General features: G+C 39.9%; 1 protein-coding gene and 1 long non-coding RNA gene across 2 annotated transcripts; one reads left to right on the top strand and one right to left on the bottom strand.

Annotated features, from left to right (window-relative positions):
* Positions 1 to 7070: 7070 nt before the first annotated feature.
* On the bottom strand, positions 7071 to 7984 carry LOC114405417. The gene is made up of 3 exons (XR_003665206.1): positions 7818 to 7984; positions 7561 to 7662; positions 7071 to 7140 (listed from the first exon to the last, which is right to left on the bottom strand). It is a non-coding gene; the product is annotated as an uncharacterized LOC114405417 (long non-coding RNA).
* A 1096-nt stretch (positions 7985 to 9080) lies between these two features.
* LOC114404941 (E3 ubiquitin-protein ligase PUB23-like) lies at positions 9081 to 9608 on the top strand. The gene has a single exon (XM_028367658.1). The coding sequence runs from the start codon at positions 9081 to 9083 to the stop codon at positions 9606 to 9608; it is 528 nt and encodes a 175-aa protein (XP_028223459.1).
* The last annotated feature ends 8587 nt before the right edge of the window (positions 9609 to 18195 follow it).

The following is an 18195-nucleotide window of genomic DNA, read 5'->3' as shown; positions in this document are numbered from 1 at the left end:
TATGACTGTGGCTGAATATGCGGCCAAGTTTGAGGAGCTGGTGAGGTACTTTCCCCATTATCAAGGGAGAGATGGTGAGATTTCCAAGTGTGTAAAGTTTTTCTGAATGGCTTACGACCTGAAGTGAAGCAAGCTGTGAATTACCAAGGTGTTCGTCAGTTCTCACTTTTGGTTAATATGTGCCGAATTTGGGATGAAGACTCCCGAGACAGGGCGGCCTACTATAGGAGTACAGGTCCAATGAGGAACAAAAAGAATGGGCCTCAACATCGAGGAAAACCATATTCGATTCCTCCTAAGCAATATGGTAACCGCCATGACAATCAGGGGACTGTTGCTAGGGGATTTGCAGGTGGTAGCGGTAGCAAACCCAATACGTTCTCCACTCATATCATTTGTTACAAGTGTGGTAAGCCAGGGCACATCTCCTCGAATTGTCCCGATATAGGCGTAACATGTTTTAATTGTGGAAAAAAACGGACACACTCAGAGAGATTGTTCACGACCCAAGAAAGAGCAAAATGGTGGAGGCCCGAATGACCAAACTAGACATCCAAAGACCACGGGAAGAGTCTTTACCCTTAATGGTGCTGAAGCTTCGAAATCCAAAGATCTAATCCAAGGTAGATGTTTCATAAATGGGATTCCTTTGCTTGTGTTGTTTGATTCTGGTGCCACCCATTCCTTTATATCTTGTTTGTGTGTAGAAAAACTTAAGCTTTCTGTGTCTTCTTTAAATAAAGATCTAGTAGTAGAGACCCCTACTAGTGGTTCTGTGTTAACTTCTGATGTGTGTTTGAATTGTTCTGTGGAGATTTCTGGTAGGATATTCTTGATTGATTTAATTTGTTTGCCTTTGAGCCAGATTGATGTTATTCTTGGTATGGACTGGTTATCTTCCAACCATGTCTTGTTGAACTGTTTTGATAAAAGTGTGGTGTTTGATGATTCTAGAGTGAGTAAGGATATGATGTTTATCTCTGCCAACCAAGTTGTGACATCTTTAAAGGAAGATGCTCAAGTATACATGATCTTGTCTAGCCTAGAAGTAGAGACAAAGGTTTCTACGTGTGACCTCCCTGTTGTTAGAGAATTTCCGGAAGTGTTTCCTGAGGATATATCCGGTCTGCCACCTGAGAGAGAGATAGAGTTTTCCATAGACTTAGTACCTGGTGCTGGACCCATATCCATAGCTCCTTATAGGATGTCTCCTATAGAGTTAGCTGAGCTTAAGAAACAGTTAGAGAAGTTGTTGGATAAGCAGTTTATTAGGCCTAGTGTATCTCCGTGGGGAGCCCCAGTGTTGCTAGTGAAGAAGAAAGATGGAACCATGAGGTTGTGTGTGGATTACCGCCAGTTGAATAAGGTAACGATTAAGAATAAGTACCCTTTGCCTAGAATAGATGACCTTATGGACCAGTTGGTAGGAGCTTGTGTGTTTAGTAAGATAGACCTTAGGTCGGGTTATCATCAGATCCGAGTGAAGTCTGAGGATATACCAAAGACTGCTTTTAGGACCCGTTACGGTCACTATGAGTATCTGGTCATGCCCTTTGGTGTGACTAATGCTCCAGGAGTGTTTATGGACTACATGAATAGAGTTTTTCACCCTTACCTTGATAGTTTTGTGGTAGTATTCATAGATGATATTTTGGTATACTCCAAGACTAGAGAGGAACATGAAGAACATCTGAGGATTGTATTGCATACCCTTAAGGACCAACAACTCTATGCCAAGTTGTCCAAGTGTGAGTTCTTGTTGGAGAAAGTTAGTTTCCTAGGGCATGTGATATCTCAAGGGGGTATAGCTGTGGATCCCTCTAAGATAGAATCTGTTCTTAAGTGGGAGAGTCCTAAGTCTGTTTTTGAGATTAAGAGTTTTCTGGGCTTAGCAGGATATTACCGGAGATTCATAGAAGGTTTTTCCAAGTTGGCTCTACCTTTAACTAAACTAACTCGTAAGGGTCAAGCTTTTGTGTGGGATACCCAATGTGAGCATAGTTTCCAGATCCTTAAGGAAAGATTGACGACCGCTCCAATGCTAGTTTTGCCTAACCCGAGAGAACCCTTTGAGGTGTATTGTGATGCATCAAAGATGGGTTTAGGCGGAGTGTTGATGCAAAATGGCCAAGTGGTGGCATATGCTTCTAGACAACTTAAGACTCATGAGAGGAATTATCCCACCCATGATCTAGAGTTGGCTGCTGTAGTTTTTGCCCTTAATATTTGGAGACATTATCTGTTTGGCTCTAAGTTCGAGGAGTTTAGTGATCATAAGAGCCTTAAATACTTGTTTAGTCAGAAGGAGCTGAACATGAGACAAAGGAGATGGTTAGAGTTTCTTAAGGATTATGATTTTGAGCTTAGCTACCATCCCGGTAAAGCCAATGTAGTGGCTGATGCCTTGAGTAGGAAATATCTACATATGTCTTCCTTGATGGTTAGAGAGATGGATCTCCTGGAACAGTTTAGAGACCTTAGTCTTGCATGTGAGGTTACTCCTAATAGTGTAAGATTAGGAACTTTGAGGATCACTAGTGAGTTACTAAGAGATATCAGGGAAGGTCAGAAGATTGATCCTTTTCTAAGGACTCAGTTAGAGGCTATAGAGTCAGGAAGGGACAGTAGTTTCAATGTTGGATCAGATGGAGTTTTGAAACTTCGAGATAGGATTTGTGTTCCGAATGTGCCTGAACTTAGGAAGATGATCTTAGAGGAAGGACATAGGAGTAATTTGAGCATCCATCCTGGTGCTACCAAGATGTATCATGATTTAAAGACGATGTTTTGGTGGCCCAACATGAAGAGAGAGGTTAGTGAGTTTGTGTATGCATGCCTAGTCTGTCAGAAGGCTAAGATAGAACATTAGAGACCTTCAGGGAAGTTACAACCCTTAGAGATACCCCAGTGGAAGTGGGACAGTATTTCCATGGATTTTGTGGTAGGACTACCTAGAACCCCTAGAGGTTTAGATTCTACCTGGGTTATTGTTGACAGATTGACTAAGTTTGCTCACTTCATTTCCATTAATATCATATTTTCCTTGGAGAAGTTGACCACCTTGTATATAAGTGAGGTTGTCAGGTTACATGGTGTGCCATCTAGCATAGTATCTGATAGAGATCCTAGATTTACCTCTAGATTTTGGGAGAGCTTAAACAGAGCGTTGGGAACCAAGCTTTGACTGAGTTCAGCCTACCATCCTCAGACTGATGGCCAAACTAAATGGACCATTCAGTCATTGGAGGACCTTTTAAGAGCATGTGTCTTAGAGCAGAAGGGAAGCTGGGAGAGTTTTCTTCCATTGATAGAGTTCACTTATAACAACAGTTTTCATTCTACCATTGGCATGGCTCCCTATGAAGCTTTGTATGGTAGAAGGTGTAGAACACCCCTATGTTGGTTAGAGCCCGGAGAAGGCCTCACCTTAGGACCAGAAGTGGTACAACAAATCACTGAGAAAGTTAAGTTAATTCAGGAAAGGATGAGAACTGCTCAGAGTAGGCAGGAAAGTTATCATGATAAGAGGAGGAAAGATCTGGAATTCGAGGTTGGTGATCATGTATTCTTGAGAGTCACTCCATGGACTGGGGTTGGTCGAGCATTGAAATCCCGAAAACTCACACCTCGCTTTATTGGTCCTTTCCAAATTCTTAAGAAAGTTGGCCCTGTGGCATACCAAATTGCACTACCCCCGTCTCTTTCTAATCTTCACAATGTCTTTCATGTGTCTCAACTCCGTAAGTATATCAGTGATCCATCCCATGTGATTGAATTGGATGATGTACAAGTGAAGGAGAATTTGACATATGAAACATTGCCTTTGAGGATCGAGGATAGGCGAACAAAACACCTAAGAGGGAAAGAGATTCCGTTGGTCAAGGTGATCTGGGGAGGTGCATCAGGAGAAGATGCCACGTGGGAATTAGAAAGTCATATGCGAGAAGCTCACCCATCCTTGTTTGAGAAAGGTAAATTTCGAGGACGAAATTTCTAAAAGGGTGGGAGAGTTGTAACACCCTAATATATATATATATATATATATTATTAGTAATTATGTTTGATGTTTGATTATTTGTTGCGTTATTTTCATCCGTAATTATTTTTAAGGAAGTTAATTTAGTTAATAGAGGGGTGTGGATAGATAAGGATCTAGCTTCTCAAAGAAGCTTGTTGAGAAAGCTTCTCAAAGAAGCCACAAGGAAGCTTCTGGAGGAAGCCTCTTAATGAAGCTTCTACAGAAAACTACATGAAGCTGCCTCGGTATAAACGCTGCCCAGCCTTCGTTAACCGTTGGATCTTCTCGAAATTTGGTTTGCAACTTCACAAGACAATTTACCATGATTTAACCGTTGGGATCTTTGAGAAAGTATCTGGAGTGTGCTAGAAGCTTCCATTCCCGAGAGCATCTCTTATTTAAGCATTTCAGCCTTTGCTTTCTTGTAGCTTAGGAAAAATGCCATTTCTTCTTCTTTCTTTCTTCCAAATCCATTTCTAAAGTTCCAAGTACTTTCTCCATCACCCACATCCACCATTAGCCACCGCAAACCATCATTGTTCTTCATTGAAAACCCACACCGAGAGGAACCCTTCAACCGAAGCAGAATTTACAACTTGGCTTGCGGTTTCGGTAGAGAACGAAAACCCTAATCTGATCTTTCATTTTCTTTCGAGGTAACCATGGTTCTATGCTTGTTTCTTGTTAGTTCCATCTTGTCTTTGCATATTTTCTAACTTTGCAACCGCCATTGCATGTCTTATGCTTCCTTTGAAAAACCTTAGAGAAAGAGACTTTGTAAACGTTATCCTTTCATGAAATACATGTTATTTAAGTAACCTACACTGAACCCCGGTCACATTGGCGTGGTCGGAATTTCCAAATTACGTTCCTTTGTAAAACCCGAAATACTCTCAGCTCTTTCATGTAGTGATGTGGGTGTTTGATCCAGAGCACTGTTACTAGCTTTGTTTTCTTAAATTCATACTAAGTCTCCTTCGTTTTGGCATGGTAGAGGCTTGGGTGGAATCGACAAGCAAGGACAAAAAGGAATCTTCAAGTGACGCGACGAGGAATCCGTGGGGTAGCTCACTATAGGTAAGGGGAGTTTATTATAAAATTTACCATTTTAACACCATAGTTAGGGTCAGGGAACCTAGCTATGAGGATATCTGCCTGTCCCTGTTGCATGCTGATTTTTCTTCAAAGAAAATTACGTTTTAACTAATGGGATGTGATATATATATGTATTGTGATGAATGATATTGTTTTGGCTGTTTGAAGATTGTGCGTGTGGAAATGATATTGTTGTGTTTGTTTGAATTGTTGTTGATGTTGCTATTGAGGATTTTAATTGATATCTGATGATAATGATGATTATGATGATATTGATTTGAGATGACATTGTTAATAAAGACCATGTCAACATGAATTGTTATTATTGATGAATATGTGAATATGAAATGAGGTTGTTGTTGTTGTTGATAACGTCATTGAGATGAGATGATATTTATGTTGTGAATGACATGGAAATACGATTTGTTGATTGATGTTGGAAATGCATTGGCATGTGCATGTTGTGTATGTTCGTGGGGGGCACTGTGCACTGACCTTTCAGGGTCTTTGGCACTAGCTTTTGGCCACGTTCATACGTTGGATGTTGTGTATGATCGTGGGGGGCACTGTGCACTGACCTTCCAGGGTCTTTGGCACTAGCTTTTGGCCACGATCATACGTCGTATGAAGTGTATGTCATGGGGGGGTAGAGTGCACTGACCTTGTCGGATGGCCCAGACGTGGGTAACTAGCGTGGTTAGAGAATCTAAGCATTCCTGAGGGGATGCTTAGGTGCTTTAATTGGTCCATGGTCTTTGGCATTTACCTTTGGTCGTGATCATAGCTCATACGACACAGGAAATAAAGTAACTATGGCCAAGTGTACTTTGTACTAGGGGGCTGTCACCTGGTAGGGAACACCTTTGGGCTCCCAGGCTGATCACCTATGGGAGGGAGGCTGTTACGTGCACAACCGGGTGGTCTTGACAAACTCAGCACAGTTCCCTAAGTGAGAGTGTCGTGTAGACACGCTTAGGCTATTTCCTGATATTTGGTTGTTGTTGGTACGTACCACATTGCATCTGAGTGTTGAGTTAGATGCATGCATCATTCTGTGCAGTCTTGATTGGGTCCATGGATGGATGATGAGTAATTGTTGGATGTGAATGATGAATATTTGTTGGATATGAGTGTTGAATAATGATTGTTGTGTATGCTTATCATGTTTGCCTATGTTCCTTGCTAATTGTGGTTATTTGGAATTGGTATTGGTTCTTTTATAATAAACTCACCCTTGCAATTTTGTATCGTGTGGTTGATACCTGTGATGATCACGAACCTTGTTCGTGGGAGCAGAATGACAGTGGCAGGGTGTAGGGAGTAAGATTTTGGTGAGGAGCCGCCAAGCCGACGTGATGACGTTGGCGTTATTTTGGGAGAGAGTTGAGTTTTGTAATCAACTCCTCCGTAGTTGGTTTTTAAGTTTTATTTTGTTGAGTTAAAGATGTGAAACTGGAATTTTAATTATATATATATATATATATGAACATATTTAATTTTTGTTATGTGTATGACATGTACCGAATTATTGTTTCTATGTAATTATGCATAATCACTTAAGTAATGGCGTGTTGTTGGATGAATTTATGTTGTGACAAAATCACTTCTATTTTCATAATAAAAAAATTAAGGGAGTTCTTTTTATAAAAATTGAAATTATCGAATATTAGAGTGTGGATACCGTAGCGACGAGGCGGGTCGTTACATTTTGGCCTTGTCTGTGACAGTAGAAATTATAAAGTGTTTAGTTGTTCTCAAATTGGTGAAGGGCAATGCCACACAGATCGAAGGGTGCTTCAACTTTTGTGGGAGCACAAGCTAAAGGAATTCACAGTACTAACCAGAGAAACATTCTTACAGTGACTCAACAGCCTCTCAATAATGGAAATTTCCTTAATGTCCTATCTTTTCTTCCCTGCTAGCATCAATTTTAGCTTCCAGTCTTCAAGTTTTTCCTCAAACAAATACATACTCTTGATCACCTTAGTTGAGCCGAAATGATGAATTCACTGGCCACAGAACCTCCTCTTTTCGATTCAGCAGGTCGGACCAAAATGATAGAACACCAATTGATAAATGAATAAAATATAATATTGAACACACAAATTACACACAATACAAAAATACACTCGCAGTCCTAGAGACAAAAGTGTCCTACAAAGAGCATTCTCACTCCATATGCGGTAACTAACTACACACTTCCTAATTACTCAAGCTATTACCAAAGCTATTATACATTCATTTTATAATACAAAACTACTTTCTAATACAACATTGCTAATACAAAATCAATTATTTTTTTATCACATACACTCCTAATAATCAACAGCCTCCAATTCGGGATCCTTTCCTATCTAACTTGGATCTATGTGTCCATCAGTTTGCTTCTTAAATCATAATTATATATAAAGATGATAATGATTACAAAATTTTGTACACAAACTCACCTTGAATGTGCCTATTCTTCCATCTTTACTGCGTGTTCCCTCTGGAAAGAAAAAAACAGAGGCTCCTTTCTTGATAAGATCCATGCATCGTTTAAGGCAGTCCTATATGTTAAGAAGCAAACAAAACCATGACTTCAAGGTTATTGGTATCATTTAATCCAAAGGGCCGGGGAAAATAATTTCACAAAAAACATTGACTTCTTATTAAGAAGAACTAGTTAAAATTAATTGTAATAATAATAATAGTGAAGGAATACCAGCTGACTTCGGCTGTCCATGCGCTTCAAAGGAATTATGCCCAAAAGAAACATCGCCCACCCAATTATTGGAAAGAGGAATATCCCAGTCTTGCTTATGAACTTAAAGCTTCTTCCTAAAGTAAGAAGAGTATATATGTCTAGAAAACTCTGATGATTTGAAACATACACAACAGGAGTATCTGGAGGTGGCAGATTCTCCGATCCCTCAAATTTTTTTTTTTGGAAGGAAGAAAATATATAGTATTATCAATAAGAGCAATAGTACCAGAGGTACTTAAGTGCAATTTTACAACAGCAGCTATGCTGCTAGCCTCCCAAAAAACACATATAAACCCATCACAAGTCCCCACCAACAGACAAAAACACCCCAGATTAACCAAAGGCCTCCACAAGTCCCCACATTTCTTCTGTGAAGATTAGCTCTAGTAGGGAGCCTATCCTTTATAAGCCTCCAAGTGAAAATGGCAACCTTTGGGGGGATTTTTAATTTCCAAATAAGCTGAAATTTCCTCCCATCTGGGGCAAAACTATTTAGATTTGACAGAAGTTTATAAGCTGATCTAGTAGAGTACATCCCAGTAGGATCAACTTTCCACAGTAAGTTATCTTTCAAATGACACTGAATAGGATAAGCATTGATCTCTTCCATGAAAGCCACAGCTACTCCCTCCTCATGCTCGAATAAGTGTCTCCTCCATTTCAAATCCCATCTCCAATTGTTCTGGTAGAAGCTACCCATGTTTGAAATGAGATCATTCTGCTGTTTACTAATAATGAAGAGCTGAGGATATTTCTGTTCCTAGTTGCAGTCCTCCCCCAGCCAGTTGTCTTTCCAAAATCGAATTTTATCCCCACAACCTGCCTTCCAAGCCATGTTTTGATGAATAATCTTGAAGTCATTGTGCTGATATATCTTCCTAAGGTCCCTCCACCAATGAGAATCCCCACAATGAACTTTTCCATTCTGCGAGTATTATTTGCACCAATGAGAATCCCCACAATGAATTTTATCCCCACCCTGACTTTATCATTTATAACAACTTGTATTACAATTCGTATCTTCTCTACCACAAATTTCATGACACAACAAAATGTGCCACAACCAGAAGCAGCTACTACTCAACAATTCACAAATTTGACTTCTTAATACTCATCCTCATTCAACTCTCTACACTCTTCACATTTCAAGCCAATACTCATCTCATCCTTCTTTTCATCAAGCCATTGCATTGTTTTTAGGAGAATCCAATCCTTTCAAACATGGACGAAATTGAAATCCTTGCCCATTTCCTCTGCCCTATTTCCCTTCAACTCATGAGGGACCTTGTCACAGTTTGCACAGGAATCACTTATGATAGAGAAAACATAGAAAGATGGTTATTTTCATGCAAGAACAACACATGCCCCGTTACTAAGCAGTGCCTATTAGACCATGGTCTCACTCCAAACCACACTCTACGCAGGCTGATCCAATCCTGGTGCACCCTCAATGCCTCACTTGGAGTTGAACGCATTCCTACTCCAAAGTCACCAATAGGCAAAACTGAGATTGTGAAACTCCTCACAGAAGCAAAAGGGTTCCCAGAGAAGCAACTCAAGTGCCTCACAAGGCTTCGATCCGTTGCCTTTGAAGGCCAAAGGAACAAAACATGTTTAGAGTCTGTTGGAGTAATAGAATTCTTGGCCACAACAATGAATATATCAGCACCAATATTGTGGGGAAAAGATTCAGTCCACATGGGCGTAATTATTTGCGAGTATTTCACCCACCTTTTCACTCTTTTCTGACCGTACTTGCAATTCTAGACCAAATCCTCCACCAGTTATGTATGTTAAACAATGGCACATAATGACATGAGTTGAGTTACGTTACCACACTTGAAACCTCTTTTTTTTAATTAGTGAAAACATCTCATTATAACTGCATTTTGCTTCTAAACCAAAATTTGACGCACTGTTTTTAATGTGCAAAAGAAAATGATCCTCTGTGTTTTTAAAGAGAATGAACAACTCAGCTAAGATCATGAGCATATAATTGCATTCATCATTGTATGATATTTTATTGGGTGAGGTAACAACAGTACCTAACTCTAATTCGTAGGGTACCCAAAAGATGCAATGTGCATATAATACTAAAGTGTTAGTACTAGCAATAATAATAAATGATGGAGGAAGGCGCGAAACAGTGCACATCAATAAATTGAGCATCAGTAGTCATGGTCACTATCAGTTGGGTGTAATTATTACACAAGATCAGCCTATAATGAGCTTCTTAGCTAACCCAAAAAGGAGGAGCAACCTAAGGGGTTCACTCTTGCTGCACACCACATGGGATGGGAAGAAAATCAAACAAAGATGAAAAATTGAAAGGAAAATATATACATTACATTATGCAGAGAGTGAGTGTCTGGCGTACGATTTGCATTTACATGATTGTTTTGTTTCTGTAGTGTGTGGTGACAGCCAGCACAACAACACGAGTTTGTCATGTGCTTAGGTACTCGTGGGAGGCTGTCCTAACTTCTAAAAGCCTCTTACCTACCTCTTTGGCCGTCCTCCACATGTGTGTCTTCCTCAACTTGAACCTTTTCTGCTATGTCTATATACTAGTGGATAACATTTTTAAAAAGATTCAATAATAGGATTAATAACCTTGCCTCACAAAGGAGACAATTTTCTTGTGACAGTATTGGCAGACACCAACCACAGATTCCGATATTTCTTAATCTCAGTCTCACATTGTTGTATAGTATAGTGTAGGTCTTCCTTTTCGTTCCTTTTACCAAACGTACTAAATACTAATCTTCACACCCTCAACCACGTATCAAGAACAAACAAACAAACAAATAAATAATTGGGCTACTTCCTGAATCCAACTGGCCTGAACCCCCACAACCCCAATTTGGCTTTTGGCAAAATTGATCTTCAAACCTGAGGCCATTTTGGAAAAGAATACATGATAATTAGTAATTGATTTTGTCTTGAATCGGGAGTGATCATAAAATAGAAAAACTGACATGAATTTAATTTTAATTACTGCTTTGTTATGATTCTTGATGGATGTTCTAGCATTCATGAGTATTGACTTTGGTTTAATGGCTTCCATTTCTTTTAAAGGATTAAATCCTGCTCTGATATTGGATGACCATTGGTTGAAATGAATACCAAAATCCTTCTCCAAATGTGTCAGCCATGTCCATGACCATTGGTTTTTTTTTTTTCAGGTTATCATGGACTACTTTTAATTGACATTGTTGTTGAAGGTCGTTCGGGTTATAGCAACTCCAGGTACGTACGTAGGAACTAGTATGTATATACTGTTGTTTCATTTAAAATATTATATAGTGGTGTTTGCTTTAAAATGTTATATACTGGTGTTTCATGTAAAATGTTGCATACTGGTTTCAATGAATGAGGAATTGAGTCTGTTAGGAAATGAAGCATTCACATGAAATTCTGCAATAAACCTTAGAATCTATTTTTCTCTCCATCCCCCACCTTCATCAATGTTATTTTGAATAACCACTCCCTGTTGTAATTAAACCTTATCTCCTATATGTTAAAACCAACTTATATACTTCTATTGTAATTAATAAAGATGCTTCCATTTTAACTTCTCTAAAAGCTGCAGTGAAAATTTTTTAAAAAAGAGAAAACCTTCTGTCAAACCTTATTAATTTGAACTTGTGCTTGTACATAAGTTCAATTAATTTAATTTTAAAAGCTGCAGTGCTTATTTTTCCACCCACATACTGCAGATGCTGCAGAATTTCTGCCTTAAATAAGCTGCAGTGCTTATTTTTGTAAAAGCTGCAGTGCTTGTACATAACTTCAATTAATTTGAATCTGCTCTGCAAATGCTGCAGAATTTCTGCCTTAACCAAATTAGGATTTTCCACCCAGAAACCATCAATTTCTGCCTTTCTGGAAATTGGTCTTTCAGGGGAATTCCATCCTCAGCCCAAGCATCTTCCCAGAACAGGATTTGGTCACCCCTACCCATCTTCCACCTGTTCAGCCTATCCTCAAATTTCCTAATTATAGGATCCCACACCACCTTTCTTTTGGGATTGACACCAATCGGAATACCTAAATAGCATAAAGGAAATTGGAGCAAAGCACAATTGAGGTAGTTTGCAGCATGAAGACACCACTCCTCAGATTGACCAACAGCTCCAAATTTGCTCTTAGCAAAATTAATTCTCAATCCAGAAACCAGCTCAAAACTCCTAAGAGTAACCTTCACAGTTTTGACATTTTCCATAGATGCTTCTCCAAAGAATATGGTATCATCAGCGTATTGAAGAACATCCACAGGCACCTTATTGCTCCCCACCAAAAAGCTTGTAAAGCATTGATTTCATACTGCTTCCCTCATCATGTGGCTGATGATGTTTACAATTTAATGATCCTTTGCTACCCTGCAATGAGACACACACAGATACACAAACACACACACATAGAGACAAACACACGCAGACACAAACACAAACACAAACACTCACACACACATAGAGACAAACACACGCAGACACAAACACAAACACAAACACACACACACACAAACACAAACACAAACACACACACACACACACACAAAGATACACACACACACACACACACAGTCACACACACATAAAGAGACAGACAAACACACAAACACATTGAGCCACAGACACATACACAAAGACACACACACTGACACACATACACAAACACACTTACACACATAGACAGACACACACACACACACACCTAAAGAGACAAACAGACACACACACACAAATAAAGAGACAAACACAAACACACAAACACACTGAGCCACAGACACACACACACAAAGACACACACACTGAGTCACAGACACACACATACACAAACACACTCACACACATAGATAGACACACACACACACACACATAAAGAGACAAACACACACACACACACACAGAGATAAAGAGACAAACACAAACACACACACACACACACACAACTGTTGATGTCCTTGTATGTTCTTGTACGTCATGAATGTTCTTGTATGTCATGAATGTTGTTATACGTGCTGAATGTAATTTGCTATATAAATAATTGTTGTTCATGCTGAGTGAACCGTAGATTCCCGTTTGAGACTGAATGCAATGATTCTTGTGGATAGTTTGCATTAGTCATTGTATTTAGTCTTGAATTGTCCGTTTGGACAGTTTGGGGAGACTAGTATTTTTATGTTAGACTCATTCGGTCAGGTTATTATTATTTTGATTAATTTGATGAAATTTCGGTTGAATGCATTTCAAGTTGTTCTCTGAGTGCATACTTGATTATCGTGAAATTCGTTTCACCGATGTCATGTCGTGTACTTGGAGACCAATGCGAAATACTGCCGAAATTTACTCAAATTGTTCAAAATAATGCTAACCATGATGTTTGAGGCTAACATAAAAGACAGTCTTCCTAAATGGGATAGGGCCACACCTATAAATAAAAAGTGAGATTTGCATGCATGGATTTGCTTAGATGGATCGAAGTTGGATCAATCAAAGTCGCATGAGCCCAGAATATGAGGATGGTGCCGAGCAGTTTTTGCAATTTGCTTTAGAAAGAGGTCAACCGAATGGAGAAGGAAAATATTATTGTCCTTGCACCAACTGTTTGAATGGAAGACGAAAACTACTTGACGACATACGGGACCATCTATTGTGTGATGGGATGAAGAAGAATTACATGACATGGATATGGCATGGTGAAGTGACTGACATGTAGAGTGGGTCCCAATCTGAACCGTTTGATGTAGAAATGGGAGATCGCTTGGAGGACATGATTCATGACCTTGGACAAGAGTCTTTTCAAGAAGTACACGCCCCTGTGTATAAAGGATTGCAGAGTGATTCAAAGAAGCCTTTGTATACGGGGTGCAAGAATTCCTTAACCTTGTTGTCTGCGGTGTTAAGTCTGGTTAATGTGAAGGCCAGGTATGGGTGGAGTGACAAAAGTTTCACCTCACTGCTTGAGGTAGTGCACAATCTGCTTCCAGAGGACAACACGCTGCCTAAAAGTTACTATAAGATGAAGAAGATACTGTGTCCCATGGGTATAGAGTATCAGAAGATTCATGCTTGCCCCAATGATTGCATACTCTACATGCATGAATTCCAAGAAATGTCCAAATGCCCTATGTGTGGGACTTCACGGTACAAAGTGAAGGATGACGAGGAAAGCAATTATGATGAAAAGTCACAGAAGGGCCCGCCAGCAAAGGTTTTGTGGTATCTGCCTATCATTCCAAGGTTTAAGCGTCTTTTTGCTAACGAGGACGATGCAAAAGACCTTACATGGCATGCAAATGGAAGGCTTTCTGATGGACTAGTCCGTCATCCGGCTGATTGCTCACAGTGGAAGAAGATTGATGGTTTGTATCCAAATTTCGGGAAAGAGCCAAGAAATCTTAGACTTGGTCTAGCAGTGATGGAATGAATCCATATGGCACCTTAAGCACTCAACACAGTTCATGGCCAGCTCTGCTAGTAATTTACAATTTGCCTCCTTGGTTGTGCATGAAGCGAAAACACATGACATTGAATATGATGATATCGGGCCCAAGACAGCCAGGAAATGACATTGATGTTTATCTAAGTCCGTTGGTTGAAGATCTGAGAAAGTTGTGGGACAAGGGGGTTGTAGTGTTTGATGCGTTTCGCAAGGAGACCTTTGAAATGCGTGCAATGCTTTTTTGTACCATTAATGACTTTCCAGCATATGGGAATCTCAGCGGTTACAGTGTTAAGGGACATCATGCATGCCCCATCTGTGAAGAAAATACAAGTTACAAACAACTTAAACATGGGAGAAAAACTGTGTACAGTAGGCATCACCACTTTCTAACACCCAATCATCCTTACAGACGACTGAAAAAAGCTTTTAATGGAAGTCAAGAGCATGATATTGCGCTGATACCATTGACTAGTGAGCAGGTATATCAGGGGGTTCAACACCTGAATACTGTATTTGGGAAGACCTAAAAGAAGGATAAAAGTCAGAGTTGCATATGGAATAAGAGGTTCATTTTCTTTGATCTTCCGTACTGGTGTGATCTTGACGTTAGACATTGTATTGATGTTATGCATGTGGAGAAAAATGTTTGTGACAGTGTTATTGGGACGCTCCTTAACATTCAAGGCAAGACGAAGGATGGCTTGAATACCCATCAAGATCTAGCTGATATGGGTATACGATCACAGTTGCATCCAAGGTCTGATGGGAAGAAAATTTACTTGCCCCCAGCCTGCCATACTTTGTCCAAGAAGGAGAAGATAAGTTTTTTTCAGTGTCTTCGTCGGGTGAAGGTTCCACAAGGATGCTCTTCAAATATTAAGAGCCTTGTGCAGTTGAAGGAGCTTAAGCTTGTAGGGTTAAAGTCTCACGATTGTCACGTGCTCATGCAACAATTGTTAGTCGTGGCTATACGAGATATCTTGCCAAACAAAGTCCGATTAGCGATAACTCGCCTGTGCTTTTTCTTCCATGCTATATGTAGCAAAGTCATTGATCCAGTCAAGTTTGATGAGTTGGAAAATGAAGCCGCAATTATACTGTGCCAGTTGGAGATGTATTTTCCCCCCGCTTTCTTTGACATCATGATTCACTTGATTGTGCATCTGGTCAGAGAAATCAAATGCCGTGGTCCTGTTTATCTACGGTGGATGTACCCGGTTGAGCGATACATGAAGATCTTAAAAGGGTATACAAAGAATCTATATCGTCCAGAAGCATCTATTGTTGAGAGGTACATTGCAGAAGAAGCCATTGAATTTTGTTTAGAATACTTAGAGATGGCTAAACCTATTGGGCTTCCTGAGTCTAGGCATGATGACAGAGTGGGTGGTAAGGGTTCAAGAGGACTTCATGTGATCACTCCAAGTGTAGAAAATTTGTTACAAGCTCACTTGTATGTCTTAAACAACAGTAATGAAGTTTTGCCATACATAGTTATGCATGAAGCTTTAGTCAAACAGAATAATCCGAAAATGTCAAAGAATTGGGTGTTGAAAAAGCATAACAAGACTTTTTGAGATTGGTTTAAAGATACAATCTTTGCATATGAGAATGCTTCAGAAACATTAAGAAAGCTAGCAGATGGGCCTAAAAGAAATGTTATAACCTGGCAAGGATACGACATAAACAGGTATTCATTTTACACAAAAGCACAAGATGACAAAAGTACAATGCAGAACAGCGGGGTCACCCTAAGGGCTGAATCTCAACACTTTGCAAGTGTCAATGACGCCAATCCCTGTGTAGCTTCCATCCCTTACTTTGGGTTCATTGATGAAATTTGGGAGCTTAACTATGTGAAATTTACGGTATGTGTTTTCAAATGTAAATGGGTTGACAGCAACATCAGTGTGTGCACCGATGATATAGGATTTACGTTGGTAGACCTAAAGAAACTTGGTTACCACAATGACCCTTTCATCATGGCAGAAAAAGCTAGACAGGTATTTTAAGTGCAACACCATTGTGATGAAAGGTGGTGCGTGGTTCTGCAGGGCAAAACAATTGGTGTTAATGTAGAAGATGATGATTCATACATGGACACCTATGTCAGTCCTTTGACAGCTTAAATCACTCCTAACATTGTCGGAGAAGAAGAAGCTGACGACGTTCATGCTAATCGAAATGATCATGATGAAGGAGAATTGATTAACATCGTCTAATGTAATTTTCTGCAGAGACAGAGGTCACCAAAGCAAGTAAGTCACAGCTACTTTTTTCTCTGATTGAGGCATCGATATTTTCTTTTAGATGGTATCCTTAGGTTTTCATACAGCTCATGTTTGTCGCTAGTTTCATCATCCACCACCCTTTTCTTCTCTGTCTTCTCTCGTTTATTGTTGTTAAACCCATATTTATGCTTTATTCCCTTCATTTCTTGTTTTATCATAACTTTAGCCGAATCTCCTATCTTCAACACAGTTGAATCTCCTGTCTTATTCTCCAATGACACACTTTGATGTCTTGTATCTCTTTTCTTCGTATGTTCTAGCGCTTCAGCTTCAGAATGCATAAGGCAATCTGAATTTTCCAGTGATCACCAAAGGCTTCTGCATCAGCATTGACACTCTCCACCCTCTTTGGTTTATGCTTCTGTGCTGCATTCCGTGCTTCCTCCTTATAAATCTCAGATTTATTAGAGGTTGCACTAGAACGATCAGCACCAATCTGTGCTTCTTCCTCGTCTACCGTGTGGATGATGAAACTGGCGACAAACATCAGCTGGATGACGTCCTAAGGATGCCATGTACATGTGTATTTCTTAAGATATAGTATTTACATTTCATCAAGCACACATTGGTTGTTCATTACATGTAATACACTTTTATTAACATGGTTGCCCCAAATCACAATTAAAAAGCACAAATAAATCACTTTCAGGGCACCCCTTTTGTTGGGTTTTTTGTTTTTGGAAGGTGGCACCTTGGGTGTCTTGTATGTTTTATTAATAATATTATACTTTTGCCTTACAAAAAAAAAACTTATGACTGATCCTCTTTTCATTAATCCTATTTTGTATGTTGTTGTATGTTATTGTATAAAAGATCATGGGCTCTCCACCTGCCTCCACTCCTCCTCCTCCTCCTCCTCCTCCTCCTCCTCCTCCTGTCCACTAGACCACCTGGTGCTAAGAGACCAGTGGTGCATGTAGATCCTGCTACCGGGAAGGCCAACAATCCCCACAGGAAGAAATTAAGAACATATTTGGGGATTGTGGCGCGTGATAAGGTGGACGTCACCTACGAGAACTGGAAGGAGGTCCCTACTGCTCAGAAGTACCTGATTTGGGAGGATATTCAGGTATTTTTCTTTGCTTATTTGATTTTGATTAATTCATAGCCAAAAAATACATTATTGTAACAAATAAAATTTATTTCATGTTGTCAGGCGGAATTTGATATCCCAGAGGCTTCTGACAGTAGGACGAAAAGGAAGTTACTACAGACCGTGGGGGAGACATAGAGGCAGTTTCAATCAGACCTCACGAGGAAATGGGCCCTTGCAGCCGATCAGGACGGTGTCGAGGACACTGTCTGTGAGAAATATGACATCAGCAAGGAAAAGTGGGCCCAGTTTTGCCAGACTCGCAGAGACCTTTCTTGGGAGGTATGTTCCTTGTCATTTAAGTTGTTTTTCAAATAACATGATGTTCCTTGCCATCCAGAAGCAGAATACTGCCCCCCACATTTTGTCTCGTGGGGGTTATGATTATTTGGAGCAGAAGCTCCTGGCTGAGAAGACAAAGAAGAAGCTAGAGGAAGCTGCACAGTTAGGAAGCGTTGATGGCATCATCGACCTTCCATCCCCGGTCAGACGCCACGTGAAG

Source organism: Glycine soja, chromosome 3 (assembly GCF_004193775.1).
Source record: "Glycine soja cultivar W05 chromosome 3, ASM419377v2, whole genome shotgun sequence".
Classification (NCBI taxonomy): domain Eukaryota; kingdom Viridiplantae; phylum Streptophyta; class Magnoliopsida; order Fabales; family Fabaceae; genus Glycine; species Glycine soja.
This window is presented reverse-complemented; position numbering and strand designations above follow the sequence as displayed.